Source organism: Bison bison, unplaced genomic scaffold (assembly GCF_000754665.1).
Source record: "Bison bison bison isolate TAMUID 2011002044 unplaced genomic scaffold, Bison_UMD1.0 scf7180017864472, whole genome shotgun sequence".
NCBI lineage: Eukaryota > Metazoa > Chordata > Mammalia > Artiodactyla > Bovidae > Bison > Bison bison.
Genome location: NW_011495033.1, coordinates 12,100,715 through 12,118,800, shown reverse-complemented (window position 1 = coordinate 12,118,800; position 18,086 = coordinate 12,100,715). Strand labels below are relative to the sequence as shown.

Below are 18,086 nucleotides of genomic sequence, written 5' to 3'. Positions count from 1 at the left end.
TCAGATGCTTATATCTTTCCTTTTCTCCTTTGCTTTTCGCTTCTCTTCTTTTCACAGCTATTTGTAAGGCCTCCCCAGACAGCCATTTTGCTTTTTTGCATTTCTTTTCCATGGGGATGGTCTTGATCCCTGTCTCCTGTACAATGTCACGAACCTCCGTCCATAGTTCATCAGGCACTCTGTCTATCAGATCTAGTCCCTTAAATCTATTTCGCACTTCCACTGTATAATCATAAGGGATTTGCTTTAGGTCATACCTGAATAGTCTAGTGGTTTTCCCTACTTTCTTCAATTTAAGTCTGAATTTGGCAATAAGGAGTTCATGATCTGAGCCACAGTCAGCTCCTGGTCTTGTTTTTGCTGACTGTATAGAGCTTCTCCATCTTTGGCTGTAAAGAATATAATCAATCTGATTTCAGTGTTGACCATCTGGTAATGTCCATGTGTAGAGTCTTCTCTTGTGTTGTTGGAAGAGGGTGTTTGCTATGACCAGTGCGTTCCCTTGGCAAAACTCTATTAGCCTTTGCCCTGCTTCATTCCATACTCCAAGGCCAAATCTGCCTGTTAGTCCAGGTGTTTCTTAACTTCTTATTTTTGCATTCCAGTCCCCTGCAATGAAAAGGACATCTTTTTTGGGTGTTCGTTCTAGAAGGTCTTGTAGGTCTTCATAGAACCGTTCAACTTCAGCTTCTTCAGCATTACTGGTTGGGGCATAGGCTTGGATTACCAGGATATTGAATGGTTTGCCTTGGAAACGAACAGAGATCATTCTGTCGTTTTTGAGATTGCATCCAAGTACTGCATTTCAGACTCTTGTTGACCACGATGGCTACTCCATTTCTTCTAAGGGATTCCTGCCCGCGGTAGTAGATATAATGGTCATCTGAGTTAAATTCACCCATTCCAGTCCATTTCAGTTCGCTGATTCCTAGAATGTTGACGTTCACTCTTGCCATCTCTTTTTTGACCACTTCCAATTTGCCTTGATTCATGGACCTGACATTCCAGGTTCCTATGCAATATTGCTCTTTACAGAATTGGACTTTGCTTCTATCACCAGTCCCATCCACAGCCGGGTATTCTTTTTGCTTTGGCTCCATCCCTTCATTCTTTCTGGAGTTATTTCTCCACTGATCTCCAGTAGCATATTGGGCACCTACTGACCTGGGGAGTTACTCTTTCAGTATCCTATCATTTTGCCTTTTCATACTGTTCATGGGGTTCTCAAGGCAAGAATACTGAAGTGGTTTGCCATTCCCTTCTCCAGTGGACCACATTCTGTCAGACCTCTCCACCACGACCCATCCGTCTTGGGTGGCCCCACACAGCATGGCTTAGTTTCATTGAGTTAGACAAGGCTGTGTGTGGTCCATGTGATCAGATTGGCCAGTTTTCTGTGATTATGGTTTCAGTGTGTCTGCCCTCTGATGCCCTCTCGCAACACCTACCGTCTTACTTGGGTTTCTCTTACCTTGGACATGGGGTATCTCTTCACGGCTGCTCCAGCAAAGCGCAGCTGCTGCTCCTTACCTTGGACAAGGGTGTCTCCTCACGGCCGCCCCTCCTGACCTTGAACATAGACATCAGAAGGGGGTACAAAGAGTACCCACTTGCTAGTGTTAGCAATGGAGTTATATACTCTCCAATGAATCCAAAGAAGCAACATTATTAAGTTTTAAATACTTTGTGATATATTTAAAGGCTTATGTTTCATCAGAAATCAATAATCCAACACATATTGATTATCTGCTCTGTGGCAGGTACCAATACCCAGCATGTAGAAATACAAAGACAACCCTTGTTTTCAAATAGCCCTCTATTATATAGCATTACTTTTTCCCTCTTTTTCAAGGCATCCCCACCCAGACTCTGCGACTTCATGGACTGTAGCCCTTCAGGCTCCTCTTGTCCATGGAATTTTCCAGGCAAGGATACTGGAATGGGTAAGCCATTTCCTTCCTCACGGGATCTTCCTGACCCAGAGATTGAACCTGGGTCTCCAGCACTGCAGGCAGATTCTTTACTGCTTGAGCCACCAAGGAAGCCCCAATAATGCCCATCAGAGGTGTCTTAAACCAAGTGGTGACAGCAATCAGGATCCACATTGACTGTTAAGTCCTTTCCTAACTGCACTATTGCTATTTTCACATGGCAAATTAATCTTGATCACAATATACTTACATACACTGGTACAAAGAGTAACTTAAGAATTCCTATCAGTGTCACCACCTTCAACTCACATTCATGGATCATGGATGCTGTAACATCCGCTTACTCAATTTCTTTTTGTCAGCATACACTTAGCTGCAGGAAAAGATCAAGTTCAAATGTGTTATGATTTAAGTTGCACTTCTAATCCAAGTATTTGAATCAGTGAGAAGAAATTCTGTTTTGTTATTTGAAAAATCACAAGCTACAAACACTAAAGTCATGACTTTCACATCAGAGGTAAAATTCAAACTTCAGCACCCCAAAATCCTAGAGATACAATGTTCTAATCCTTTAAGAATGCCCTGATCTGTGGTTATTATGATAGCCTCTTAAATACTAGGAAGGAGAGAAGGAGGGACAAAGCCTCTATTTTCCTTCGCTCCATTCACAACTTAGCCCCAAAGTTCTGAATATAAGCATTTTCTGTAACAATAAGCCACCTTTACAACAACCAGATAATTATAGGTTCAGGTCAAGAACTCTAGACCATATTGATTACAGCTCTATGCAAGAAGGACCCTCCAGCACTGTTTGTATCCATTCTAACAGGGACAGCTTTTAAGTATCTGTGACACTCAGTATTTTCAGTCCTATCAGTGCCAGAAATGGAAAGCCAATGACCAGTCAGCCTGTCAGTCGTTGCCTGAAGCAATAAGGACAAGCTGGGAATTCATCACACTGGAGCTTCATCTGCCAGCTGCATTCACACATTTTCACCACCTGAATAGTTGATTCTCTTCAACTCCCACGTGGCTCATTTCAGCATACAGTGTTTTGAAATGAATATTTGATCAGGCAGGGTAAAAAGAGGTTTGGACTTATCTGAGGTGTCACCATAATGCACTCTAAGTATTTCTAAGTATTAGGAACTAGGTGTCTTAAATCCCACTCTTTGCATATTTCTGAAATGGATCTGTGATCCTAATGAAATATGATTAAATGAGATAAACCATGTGAAAACATCTAACACGTTGTTAGGCACGTAGCTGTTTATAAATAAATACTAGTTCCCCATTTTCTTACTTCCATCTAATGGTAAACATCCTGACGATTCCTCATAGAGGAATGGGAGACAGGTATCTCAAACTGTCAAAGAAACTTAAAAATAATTCTAACTTTGTCAAAATGTTAAACTGTCACCCAAATATGAACCTAAGAAATAAAGAAACATGGTAGGCTGAAAATTAAAATTGCTTTGTGATTTGTGGACTTCAGGATTATTAGGGTGCTGATATGACAAGATATGGTTTTCTTTGTATTTATCCTACTTGGGGCAAGCTAACCTTGAAATTGGAGTTGATGTCTTTAATTAACTTTAGAAAATATTCAGCCCGTCATTTATTTATTTTGCCCTATCCTGGCTTTTTTTCCATCCATCTCTAACAACTGCATGTACGTTAGGCAGGTAAATACCACAACATACATTTCTCACACTGAGTTTTGTTGTATTTCATTTTCTTCTTTCTTCACTTCAGTTTAAGTAAGTTTTGACTTGTTTTTGAATTTCTGATTCTATCTTCCTCTTCATATAGTCAGCTGCTAAGCCCATTCAATAATTTATTTATTTAATAAATTATATTTTTCAATTTTAGAAAGTCAGTTGGGCTCTTTTATGGATTTTGTCCATTTTTTGTTATTCCAATGTAGGAATAATACAATATAAGGATTCAGGTATTCCAATATAGGAATGACACAATAGAGGAATGTTAAGTTTTCATTTAAAACAACAACTACATCTAACATTATATGTAACAGTGAAATGTTAAACACTCCCCTATAAGATTACGTAGAAGACAAGACTTTCAATATCATCACTTCTACTCAGCATACTAGAGATCTAAGCGAATACAATGAGGGGGAAAAGAAATGAGGTGTAAAGATGGGAAAAAATATAACCATCTTTATTTGCAGATGACATGACTGCTGAGCAAAAAATCCAAACAGATCTACTAAAATTAATACATGAATCTATAACGGATTCTGGATACTAGTTCAATATACTGCCCGCCCCCAAAATTGTATACTATATACTATGGAAAAATCCTGAAAAACAAAGCCTGCTATTCATTATAGCATTAAAGCATCAAATGACTGAAATAAATGTTAAAAAATATGCGTAAGACTCCTACATTAAAAGTTAACAAACATCAGGAGAAATTAAAGAAGACCACCGGGCTTCCCTGGAGGCTCAGTGGTAAAGAATCCACCTGCCAATGCAGGAGACACGAGTTTGATCCCTGGGTCGGAAAGATCCCCTGGAGAAGGAAATGGCAAACCATTCCAGTATTCTTGGCTGGGGAATCCCATGAACAGAGAAGCCTGGTGGGCTACAGTCCATGACGATGCAAAAGAGTTGGACATTACTTGGTGACTAAACAACAAAATAAATGGATAGCTATACAAGATTCATGTATTGAAAGAGTCCATATTGTTAGGATGTCAAATCTGCTAAATGTGACCCACAGATTCAATGAAAAATGACTCAAATCTCATCTAAATTTTTGTAGAGATGAATATACATTTAATCTGTAGTATGTGTGTATATAGATATACACATATAATACATACATACATGTATATATATTATATAAATATGATGGTTGTTTTGGGGGAATTAAGACCGTTTTGTGTACTTACAGATAGGAATCCAAAGAGTTTTTGTATGTGATAATATCTATCAATATTGAAAACATTTTTGTGTTAATCCATTAAAATTTTAATTTTGAAACATTACAAATAATGATAGTCATGCTTACTTTTTTTGAGGTATATTATATGAATTTTTATTGAAGTATAGATGATTTATGATACTATATTAGTTTCAGGTATACAACATGGTGAGTCAATATTTTATACTCTATTTAAACTTATTACAAAATAATGGCTATATACTTGTGTATTTCACCATAGTAGTTTGTGCCTCTTAATCTACCCACCTACCTCTATCTTGCCCATTTCCCTTTCCCTCTCTTTAATGGTAACCACTATTTTATTCATTTGCCTTGTTTTTTGATTCCACATATAAGTGATAATATACAGTGTTTGTCTGTCTTATTTCACTAAGCATAATACTCTCCAGGTTCATCTACATTTCTGCAAATGGCAGAATTTCATTCTTTATTATGGCTGAGTCACATTCTGTTGTACATACATACTACATCTTCTTTATCCATTCATCTGCTGATGGGCAATTAGGCTGCTTCTCTATCTTGGTTACTGTGAATAATGCTACTATGAACATTGAGGTTCATGTATCTTTTTGAATTAGTATTTTCATTTCTTCAGATATATACTCAGGAGTAGAACCGCTGGATCAGTTCTAGTCTTAGTTTTCTCAGGAATATATACCATTTTTGTAGTGGCTGCACCAAACCAGAACCCCACCAGCAGTCTACTTGGGTGCCCTTTTCTCTACATTATCACCAACATTTGTTATTTTTGACTAGATTTTTCATTGATAGCCTTTCTGATAGCTGTGAGATGATATCTCACTGTGGTTTTGATTTGAATTTCTCCTTTGATTTCTGGTGGCTCAGACAATAAAGAATCTGCCTGCAATGCAGGAGACCTGGATTCAATCTCTGGGTCTGGAATCCCCAGAGAAGGGCATGGCTACCTACTCCAGTATTCTTGCCTGGCGAATCCCATGGACTGAGAAGGCTGATGGGCTACAGTTCATGTGATCGCAAAGAGTCGGACACGACTGAGCGACTTACACTTTGATAGCAATGCTGAACTTCTTTTCATGTGGTTGTTGACTATCTGTATGTCTTCTTTGGAAAAATGCCTATTCAGGTCTTCTGCACATTTTTTTTTCTTTTTTAAAAAACTAACTTATTTTAATTGGAGGCTAATTATTGCCATTTTTAAATTGTGTTTTTATATTAAGTTGTAAGCGCTATATATATATTTTGGATATTAACCACTATGGTCATATCATTGGTTAAATTTATTTCTAGGCATTTTACTACTTTTAATCCATTCTAAATTGTTTCATTAATTTCTATATAGTTCATTATTAGTCTATAGAATAAGCAATATATTTCTGTATATTCATCTTGTATCCTGTAACTTCACTGAATTAATTTATTATAGTTTTTTGATGGAGACTAAGTTTTTTCATACATAGTATCATGTAATCTGCAAACAGTGACAGTTTTATTTCTTCCCTTCCAACTTGGATGCTTTTTAATTCTTTTTCTTGTCTGATGTCTGTGGCTGAGACTTCCAATACTATGTTAAATAGAAGTGGTAAGAGTGAGTGGGGATCCTTGTCTTGTTCCTGATTTTAAAGGAAAGACTTTCAGCTTTTTACCACTGAATAGATGTAACTGGAGGGTTTCTCAAAACTGGCCTTTATTATGCTTCTCTTACACCCACTTTGATGCGAGTCCATCATGAAGGAATGTTGGATTTTTGTCAAATGCTTTTTCTCCATATATTGATGTAAGTCAGAAATGGAATTGGAAAAGGATTGCGTGTATTCATATTCTGAGTCTTATCAGATTCTGGGGATATTCTTCCCTGATAGAACACTTAACGTGCTAGTTACAATGATATCTGAAACCATACCAATTAACTTATGCAATCTGTCGTATTAAAATCCTTTGTTCTGTCTTGCACTTGAAATGAGTCCATTACCATACATAATTTTATAAGACCAGTCATTTGGAAAATACTGCATATCTTCCAAATGTTGACTTATTTTATGACATAAAATATCATACTAGGTAATATCACCACCTATCTCATCAGAAATGTGTTTAAGTATGGGACCTGTTATGCAGACTGGTGGATACATGGTTTCCAAATTTCTAATTTTCAATTGAAGACTAGAATTTTATGATTGGTAGTAAATATTTGTCAGTTTGTTTTTTTTGAAATGACAGGTTTACTTTGTTCATTTTTGAGAACATTTCTACCAAATACCAATGTCTGAATGAACGAAGTTTCAGTTTTTCTTTTAAGTAAAATGGCATTCCATGAAAACAGTTGCTAGTTCAGTGCAAAACAAACACACAAGCGCAACTCCCTCAAAACAGCTAGTGTGCATTAATTCAATTACGATACATAGAACATTAAAAAGTACACAAACATGAAAATCTAATAAAATTTATTAGCTTCTAAAGTTTGGTAAAATTAATAATGTTTACTGTATCAAGAAAGCCTTAAGTAATTATATCTTTTTTTTTAAACTATGAGCAAGTTGCATCTGCTATGAGCATAGCTTGGTGCCACTGCTTTTTACCATGCTAAGAGGCCATCAGGTTTATACACCACTGCTTCAGCACCATCTATACTGAATGTCAAGATGGCAAAAAAAGACAAAAAATGAATTCATATTTATAAAAATAGTTTTCACTCGCTGACCCCTTGAAAGTGTATTGGACACTTTCAGAGAGGTCCATGGACCACACCATCTGCTGGTATGTGTGTGCATATGTACGTGATTGAAATGTAAAGACATACATTAATCTATATTTTATATTCTAGAATAGCCAAGAAATGACTAAAGGAAAAAGTAGAGACATTAATTTGTTACATTTCAAAACTTACTAAAAAGCTAGTTATTAAGATAGTGTATGATAGTGGTATAAAAGACAGGGGTGGGTGAGAGTGTGTGTGGGTGAGAGTGTGTGTGTGTGTGTGTGTATGGAAGAAAATAGAGAATCCAGGAAAAATATGATTTTTTAAAAAAGCATCATCAAAATTCATTGGGGGAAAGATCTTTTTGATGAACAGTACTGGAACACACTTCTCTGGAAGAAACTGAACCTTGATCCTTGCCTCATCTCATAATAAAAAATATTTTGAAAAGATTCATAGACTAAATGCAAAAGCCAAAACCATATAGTTACTAAGGAAAAGCACTGAAACACATAAAAGTAAAAATAATGGAAAAAATGTATTTCTGCTTGTCAAAAAACACCAATAAGAAAGTGAAAAGGCAATGAATTGAAAGGACATACTGGCAAAATATCCAACAAAAAGCCTCATCCAGAGTAAAGAACCCCTGAAACTCAACAGACAACAGACCCAATAAAAACTGGTGAAAGACTTCACAAATACATTGCAAAAGATATCCAAATCTCCAGTAAGTACATGCAAGGTGCCCAGTATCAGTATTCATCAGAGAAAAGCAAATTAAGACCACAGTTTACATTCACTAGAATGGCTCACACACTGCTGTTAAGAATGAAAAAATGGTATAGTCATTTTGGAATACTTCCTTGGCAGTTCCTAATAAAGCTAAACACATGCCTACCTTCTGAGCCAGAGCTTCCAATCCTATGTACATGCCCAGAAGATATGAATTGACTATGTCAAAAAAAGACTTATACAGCAAAGTTTATAGCAGCCTTATTAATAATATGCCAAAAGCTAAAAACAACAGAGTAATGGATACATAAACTGTGTTATATTCAAACTACGCTGCAATGTAAAAAAATGAACTAGCGACACTTGTAATACTTGAACGAATCTCAAAAACATTAAATTAAGTAAAAGAAGCCAGATGCAAGAGAATGTACAGAATGATTCTATTTACTTGAAGTTCAATATAAACAAAGCTAATTTACGATGATAAAAGTCATAGTCTGGGTCAAAGGTAGTCTTGACTGGAGGAGGAATAAAGGAACTTTCTGAAATGATGGAAAGATTATCTGGGTATAAAAACTGATCAAGCTGTATGATTAAGATATGTGCATTTTTGCTATATGTAAACCATACCCTAATTAAAAAAAAATCCTTCAAAGATGATCTAAAGTATACACGTATCAATTTTTCAAGCTAGAAGGAACTTTGCAAATAATCTACTTCAATTCTTTTCTTCATTTTATAGAAGTAAGCCTTGGGTTTTGAAGCCATTTCTTAAAGAGCTAGTTCCAGGCAGAGCAGAGACTAGAACCAAAGATCTGTAAGTGACTAGTCACTATTCCTTCCACTGCCTCAAGCTTCAAAAACAAAACTGTTCCCAGGAACAATTATTTCCACTTTGATTATTTGCTTTAGTTTTTCTCTGACAGTTTTCAACAATATCCAGGGGAATACCCCAAGCTCTGGTTCCGACCAGTTGCCCGGGTGAGGTCCCGGGCTGCTTTTTAATTGCTCACTGGGCTTACACAGTCAGTGGAGAGAGGCTCCTTTGTTTGTTTCTAAGTTCATAGATGGCACCTATAAGCATAAGCCGCTCAGGCTCTTGGACACAATTTAAAATAGTGTGGCACTAACAGTTTGACACTAATGTCACTAAGACAAATGGAATCCCCGGTTCAGACTTAAACAAATTCTAATACTGCCCCCAATATTGTCCCTCTGCCACCACAGTCTCAGGCAACAGACTACATAAACAGTCCAGCCTTGTATTAAAGATGTAGTAATAACGGTACAAAAAAGAAAAGTTGGGTCTTTTGGCCCAAAAGTCTCATGTAAATAATGTGGTACCCTGGTATATCAACAGTAGGGAGAATTCCATCAATTCCTTCTCCAAACGCTTAGGAAAGACTTAAAGGCATGTCATGGACTTGGTGCTTGCAACAGAGAAAGCCAAGGCGAGGTTTCAGCTGACACAAAGATTTATTCAAAGAAGCAATGTGTCATCAGAAAAAAACTTTCCCAACAGCTTCTTCTACTTCTGTTTACAGTTTTTTCATCTTCAAGTGGGGCAATCATTTTTTCCTTAATTGTGCTGAGCTAAAATTTTCCACACTGTTAACTTGAATTTCATCTTCTAACATCCTATAAATATTAGAAAGAAGAATGAGAGGAGTATTTAAATCAGGAGGAGAGAGATGTGACTGAGCACTTTTGTGATGGGAAATCAACTCTTTTCCCTATGTTCTTCATCTCTATAATTTACTTTTGATTCTATAGAGGCAGTAGGTGTTCACTAGATGAGAGCTGAAATAAGGCACAGACTTCCTCTTTTCTAATGAAAAAGCCAACCTTAATTATCTTAGTTTGAATATTTACTGTTCAAAGTATAAATAGTGTCACAGTAAAATTACTGACCTCCTTTTTCCCCCTCTAAGGGACTCTGTTCACAGGTCAGGACTAAGCCTTCTTTTAATTTCACCCTCATCCCTAATCCTCTTACTGATTCCACAAAGGCTTTGAATACCCAAGGTACAAGTATGCCTGGAGTTTTCGTCACCTTATAATCACAAAGACTATCTGGAACTCTATTAAATGAAAACCATATCATCTATTCAAAGAAATAGCTCAACATTTCAAAAGAACTTTATAGCCTTTATATTTGGGAGTTATTTTAGGAAATAATTTGAACATATTCCTGCCCAAAAAGGTATAGCAAATTTTTATAAAGGGAAAAAAATTCTTTTTTTTTTCTTTTGTCTTTTGGCCATCCTGCATGGCATGTGGGGTCTTATTCCCTGATCTGGGATTGAACCCGTGCCCACGGCAGTGGAAACAGGGAGTCTTAACCACTGGACCACGAGGGAAGTCCCTTACATTCTTTTCACAGAGGCAGAGAAGAATGGCTAGGTAGGAAACATGCCTTATTGAAGGTTTCAGCAAGAGCTCAAGACCATGACTATAAGACCATGGTGTGTCTATCACCTGTTCTAGTTATGAAAATCATGGAGCTAAGTGACCTCACCACGGTAGACTGAACGGTGTTTCTTATAAATCCCTTTGCTCTTACCACCAGCATCTCTTATGCCCCTGATGGCTTTAAGATACAATAACAAAGTCTGTATGCCTCTGATTGGAATGGCAACTATAGATACATGAAATATAGCCCTTAGGAATATAGTTCCCCCAGTGCATCAGAGAAATCTCTGTAAGATAAAACCATGCCTCCATAAGAATCTCTCTTCAGCAGAGATTTGGCTGCTGTAATAATATCCTTGTTGTCTACCCAACCATACTTTTCTAATAGGTATAATTTCTTTTAAGGAAATGGCAACCCACTCCAGTGTTCTCGCCTGGAGAATCCCAGGGACGGGGGAGCCTGGTGGGCTGCCATCTGTGGGGTCGCACAGAGTTGGACACGACTGAAGTGACTTAGCAGCAGCAGCACAAAATGCCAAATACACAAAGTAGGCACAATTGACCATTATAAAATCAATAAAATCAAACCAGTTTGGGTTTTCTTCAAGCAAACAAATTATTTAGATATCTGCAAGAATTGGGTGCTGAAGCCTGAGTTAATTAAATCCTTAGAAATCATTTAGATGACTCCAGTTGTACAGAAAAAAGAACATTTCTCTTGAGTCAAGAACAGCAACAAATACCAGATCTGCAACTCTGTCCCTGTTTAGTGGAGTGTGTGAGGTAGCACCAATACCTGATGTATCAAAGCCTGCTGGAAAGAACAAGAACTTGTTTTACTGCTCTGTCACAGCTTCCCTTCCCCTCCTGTCAACTGCTCAGGAATGTACACCCAAGCTGCTCTCACCACTTCTAATAACATTTTCTCTATAAAATGTTTACTTTAGTAGAGTCTGACAAAGATGTCTGCTCTTCATACAAGTGGGGCATAAGTTTGTCTTTGAATCTCAGTTGCTTTGAGTTCTTTCTTGGTAAACACCAATTTCCATAGTAAAACTACAAACGAGGACAAACAAACTTAGGACGAACCAGATCTTTCCAGGCTCTGTGTGGATGACTCACCAGCAATTAGAGCTGTTATTAAGTTATCCAACAAGTTATGCAGCCTGCACATCTTGGAACAAGAACTGCAGCCACCCAAGTGGGAAACAAAGTTTGAACAGGACCCTGACACTATATCTACCTTCCCCCGCTTTCAGCCCTATACCTTTACCAGAAGGACACGGGTTACAAAGGACAAACAAAAGCAAGAAATTCTTAGATACCTAACCAAAAGAAAAGTACAAAGGGGAAAACAGGAAGTAATCATGACATGCGTTGTCTAGAAATACTGTCTGATTCAGACGCTGATGTTAATCAGGTGGATAGGAAAACTGGAGCAGTTCCTTCAGATCTCATTTTTCTGGGTAGCCTGTGTGTATAGGCAAATCTATGAAGTCCATTTCCAGAATGGCATTCTCCTTAGACAAGAAGGGAACCTCTGACAATTAACTTCGAAATCTGAGGCAGGGTAGTATTTTTTTCAGTCTCCAAATATCAGAGGAAACACGACATGGGAAGTAACATCTACATATAAAACAATTATAGATCTGCTGAGTCTAAAATATACATATATAAAGAGACAGCAAGAAACTTGTTCACAGGTACCTAAAGGTATGGAATTTACACTATGCCTAAATCATCTAAGTTAATAAGTGAAAAACTTGTAGTTTAATACATCTCTGTGTGAAGGATTGAAGCACAAACATACCACCTAATCAAGAATCTCTGTAAGAATTTGCCAGCAAGAGTGGCACAATGTCCCACTAGGGATTTTCGTTTCAGTAGAGTAATACTGCGGGACACACAGATACTGAAAGCAGAACATACAGATCCAAGGTGAAAATAATATTTTCACTTTGAAGATGGTCATAGCCATCAGAAGATCTGATCATATCAAGTTGTATTTTTAAATTCTACTCCTTTGAAAAGTAATTTGATGAACAATAATTACACCACCACTAGTTTAGACAGAGCAAGAGCTGTCACTAAAATAAAGGGATAGCTACAAAGTCTGCCACAGGAACAATTAAAAAGACAATATGTTTAGTTGTATAAATTGTTTAAAGGTAAGACACAAAGCAAGGAACCCTGATAAGAGGAGGCGCCACACTGGTCATACCTCTCTAAGCAAAGGCAATCAAAACTCCAGATTAGCATCTTCATAACAAGCAGCTGACTCCAAGGCATGGGTCATAATCAGAGACGTATTTCCTGGTTCAGGAGCAACTAGACTCTTGTTAATAGAAGAATCTAAAACAGAATTTCCCTATAAACCTCTTTTCATAAAGAACCCAAATCAGAGTTTGAGATTAGCAGATGCAAACTATTATATAGAGAATGGATAAACAACAAAGTCCTACTGCACAGCACAGGGCACGGCAGTCAGTATCCCGCGATAAGCCACGGTGGGAAAGAACACGAAAAAGAAACGTACAACTGAATCGCTTCGCTGTGTAGCAGAAATTAACACTGCATTGTAAATCAACTGTACTTCAATAAAATAAATTTAAAAAAAAAATCCAAACCATTTATAGTTTATCTTGTTAAATCAATAGAAAAGTAACACTGTTACAACAGTGGCCCCACTAGACAAAATCGATGAAGTTTTGCCAACAAAATATTATCCGCCCACTTAAAAAAATGTGATCAGTGAAAGAGATCCAGACCATTGGAGAGGTGGAAAATAACTCACAGAAGTCTAATTCCTCATCTATGGTGTTCTTTAGCTCAGCTAGAGAAAGCACACGCATTTCATTGCTCTGGCTGTCATTCTGAAAGGGGCTAATGATTTTCTGCAATGAAAACAGGCTGAGAAAAATAATGGAACTTAGTCACCAAGAAGTAAAGACAAGTCAAGCAGAGGCTCAGAGCTGGGAGAACAACATCCGAGAATCTGCTGTGTGTTTCACTGATGGAAACCTAAGTGTTGATAAATCAAGACGTACGATCTATTCCTTACTCAAACATCAACAGGAAACTCTTCTTGCAGCAGAGTTAAACAAAATTATGGAATCAATAGTTCATTGAAATTCCTCTCTGTGGCATGAGAGAACTTTATAAAGAGCTAAAGTTGAGACAGTGCTATATGATATATACAGTCTTTCCCCAGACTATAGCATTGAATATGGCACATTTAATAATACACATGGCAACTGCTTTAGTGACGTGCATTTCATCTAACCAACGGCCAGTTACTTGACTCTAATAATATGGCAGTTTAATAATATAAAAAAACAAACCCCCCAATCAACAAAGCCTGCTACTGTAATCTTGAATAAAACACTTCAGGTTAAAATATATCATTTCCAGGATTCACAGTTGTAAATGATAATTCCATATGAACAGGATCTGTTAAGCATTCTCAGACCGAAACTATCAAAAAGATTTATTAGGTCACCTATCTCAATATCTCTTGCAGTGCAAGTCTAGGGACCTTAGATATTGCTGTGCTGGTTTCCAGGGGACAACCCTGGTTGCCAAGCTAAAGCTGAGGAACAAGTATGAGTCCTCTAAAATACAAGTTTACACTAAGGATGAAAGCACAGCCCTCAACGTGGACCGTGCGCTCAGACACAAAGTGCAATCCACTGACAAACAGCTCAGAAAGCCAAGGAAAAGTACAAAACCCATTAGCTTTCAAACTTCGAAACGTCCAGAGACAGAATCAGAAACAGAAGCTTTGGTCTTCAAAAGTGGCCTTCACAAATCAGTTTTGTGTTTGTTTCCATTTTCTTTCACAGTTTAAGCCTCAATCAGATCAGCTGTCTCCAGGGATTTTGAAATTGCTATAGATTAAAATCCTCTCTGACTCAACTGTTTGACTAATGCCGGGTGTTTAATAATTCTACTTGTAAGAGACTTTTTTTTGATGAAACCCTGCTGTATGCAAGTTTCAGATGATCCACAGCTGTGCCATATAGAAAGCATCACTGTCCTTACTTTTGTTATCACTGCATTTAGAGATGAGAAAATGTATCATGGAAAACAGTTCTGTTATTTGGCAGATGGAGCCAAAAACAATTTTACAATATTAATTTAGCAACCATCACCTATAGAGACAAAGACCTATTTCCAGGTACCAAGGATACATATTCGTGGCTTGGTTCCAAGGATAGGAAGTTAATAACTGTTTTAGACGGACTTAAGTTAATGAATTTCTAAATTTCATGCTTTCAATAATAAAGCCATTTAGGCTATAGCAGTTGGACTCTCTGCTTCCACAGATCAGGCACTTTGATACTCCACAGGTTGAGTAAATTGAATCCATATATTCTATTTACGTTCTCTGTCAAGGTTGCTTTTCCACATTTGAGAGATCAAAGGCCAAAACAGTCATCAACCCTGTAGCCTTCAATACTGTGTTCATTACATTTAATCAAGTGCCAACTCCATGGTATCATTCACCAACCTTAACAATATTTAAATGCATGGCATTGTTTAGCAACAAATGTAGGCACAGTATTGTTTTAATACACAAACACACACACAACTTGCCACACTCATGTGCACGCACACTTGCTCGCTCACACGCAGCCATCCCTCCTCACCCTCCTTCACCCTCCTTCCCCAAGAGAAGAGAAAGATGGCAAGAAATATACAGTATCTACATTTGCAAGAAAAGAAGTTAAAAAGGCATGGGGGGAAAAGCCATTAAACATTTTGTATGCAGTCTTCTACCTGAGGCAGCATCAATCACGGTGGAAATTCCCCTTCGATCAGACACTGGACGGGATGACCCTGGCATGCTGACTGGGTCAGAGCGGACTGGCTGGATCCTGCAATGCAATTGAATTTAATTCACATATGTTACCAGCATCAAAACTGTCCCATGCTACAACAGACCTTAAATCGGCAATGCTGGAATAGCCCAGTCCATTAAAGAACCATTCACTCTAAAACAAGGCAAATGGGTGAACTGCAGTCCCTAAGGCTCTTTCAAAAGACTTAAAGCACAGTATTCTCTACACTCTGGACCCCTTCTTCTCTTTGTGTGGTTTTCAACAGCTTAAGGGGTTGAAAAACGGATATTCATTTACAAAGGGGCAAATGAAATGGAACGAGAGAAGACACAAAACAAATTATGCTGAATCCTTTGACATCTGAAAAGTGTACGTGGAATCTAGAAAAATGGTACATAGGAAGCTATTTGCAAAGCAGAAGTAGAGCAACAGATGAAGAGAACAAGTATATAGACACCAAGGTGGGGAAGGAGAAGTGGGATGAGTTGAGAGACAGAGGCTAACATATATACTATGTATAAAGCAGATAACTAATGAGAACCTAGTGTATAGCACAGGAAACTGCTCAAAGTTGATGGGAGGGGAGTTTGGCGGAGAATGGATACATGTATATATATGACTGGGTCACTCTGCTGTGCACCTGAAACTATCACAACTATATTTTAGTGACACTCAAATACAAAATAAAAGGTTAAAAAAGGAAGCTGAAGAGTTTTAAGAATCTTCAAATTCATGAATAGAATCGTTGCCTTCCTTAAAAGATATCAATTGATATAAAAATTTGAGCCACTCCCTTAAAATCCTTAAAGAAAATTATTTTACATATGGCAACAAGCATAGGATAACAAACCTAGACAGCATATTAAAAAAGGAGAGACATCACTTTGCTGACAAAGGACCATACAGTCAAAGCTATGGTGTTTCCAGAAGTCATGTACTGATGTGAGAGGTGAACCATAAAAAAGGCTGAGTGCCAAAGAATTGATGCTTATGAATTGTGGTCCTGGAGAAGACTCTTGAGAGTCCCTTGGTCTGCAAGGAGATCCAACCAGTCCATCCTAAAGGAAATCAGTCCTGAATATCATTGGAAGGACTGATGCTGAAGCTGAAACTCCAATATTTGACCACCTGATGTGAAGAACTGACTCATTTGAAAAGACCCTGATGCTGGGAAAGATTGAGGGCAGGAGGAGAAGGGGGTGACAGAGGATGAGATGGTTGGATGGTATCATCGACTCAATGGACATGAGTTTGAGCAAACTTCAGGAGATAGTGAAGGACAGGGGAGCCTGGCATGCTGCAGTCCATGGGGTCGCGAAGAGTCGGATATGACTTAGCGACTGAAAAACAACACAGGATAACACAGCTGTGTTGGGATGTGGCTGCCAGGGGGTTAGCTAAAATCTCTACACTCTAACTGAGTTACCTCCACAATATCACTAATTAGCATGTAAGAATCAATTAGAATGTTAGCAAAATTGCAATTTACTACATATGAGTTTAAGTTGCTTGGGAATGGTAAATCTATTAATGCTAAGAGTCTAGTTCCAGCTGTATTTCTGCACTATTCACTGAAGGATTTCTGTATGGCCCAAAGAGCTGAGAGGCCCAGGCAACTTAAAGGAAAAAAGACTTACCGTAATAGTCTAAGTGTGTATGTTTTGGCAATGCATTCATTCAATAAGTATTTGTTGAGTATTAGTTATGTGTCAGTAGTATTCTAGGAATAAGCAGAAACAAAACACAAAATGCAAAGTCTGTGTGCAGATACATGGTATAGCACATGAGCACTCAAGACTGATGCAAAGGAAAACTAGTGTGAAGATGAATGAAGTAGGTAAAAAGGCTTGAAAAGAGGAAATGAGGGAATGAATGCATGGTCCACAGCAGAGTGAGAGGATTCTGTGGAGCTGGAACAGAAATTGGACCTCTATACAGTGTTAGGATGATGTATTTATATGCAAAGGAGCAAGAAGATCCCTTTAAAGACAGAAGTAGAAAAAGCAAACCCCTGGATTTGTGGCCAAGCATGATAAATGCAGGTCATCTTGACGAGCATGATTTGGCTTATGCATAGAGTTTATAGAGGATATTGATGAAGATAAGAAGTTGATAAGCACCATGAGACATTACAGAAGCCTGACATTTCAATTACGGACTGTAGAAAAAGGGTCCTCACTGAAAGCACAGTAGGAATGTGTATGTGTTTGTTGTATGAAAGGAAGAAATAGGAGGGAGGTGAAAAATGCATTTGACCTAGCACTGGAAGTTGGAAATGCTGGTATGCTAATAACTGATCACTGCTCTAGCGGTGTACGACCCAGTAGCCCTTCTATATCAGCTTATTTTCCCAAGCCAGTTATGGTGATCCCATCGTCTCATGGTGAGATTAATTAGGTCTGCAATGAGTGGGTCTAAGCAAACGTGGGCCAATAAGAAAACAGGAAGAGTTTACTTAAAGTTTCTAGAAGAGCTGTTTTCTGGGTCTTAATGAAAAACAAGCAGCTAGTCTGTTAGATATGC

At 37.9% G+C, this 18,086-nt stretch overlaps 1 protein-coding gene across 6 annotated transcripts in view; it reads right to left on the bottom strand.

The window, feature by feature from the left end:
• Positions 1-18,086, bottom strand: part of BCAS3 (breast carcinoma amplified sequence 3) — a 591,772-nt gene that overhangs the window by 266,649 nt on the left and 307,037 nt on the right. For 5 of the 6 annotated variants that reach the window (XM_010861584.1, XM_010861585.1, XM_010861586.1 and 2 more), the window contains one exon: positions 15,502-15,599. In XM_010861584.1, coding sequence (XP_010859886.1) covers positions 15,502-15,599 — 98 coding nt within the window. Of the gene's footprint in view, positions 1-8,873; positions 9,949-15,501; positions 15,600-18,086 lie in introns of those variants that run through there. The other variant, XM_010861587.1, reaches the window with a different exon arrangement.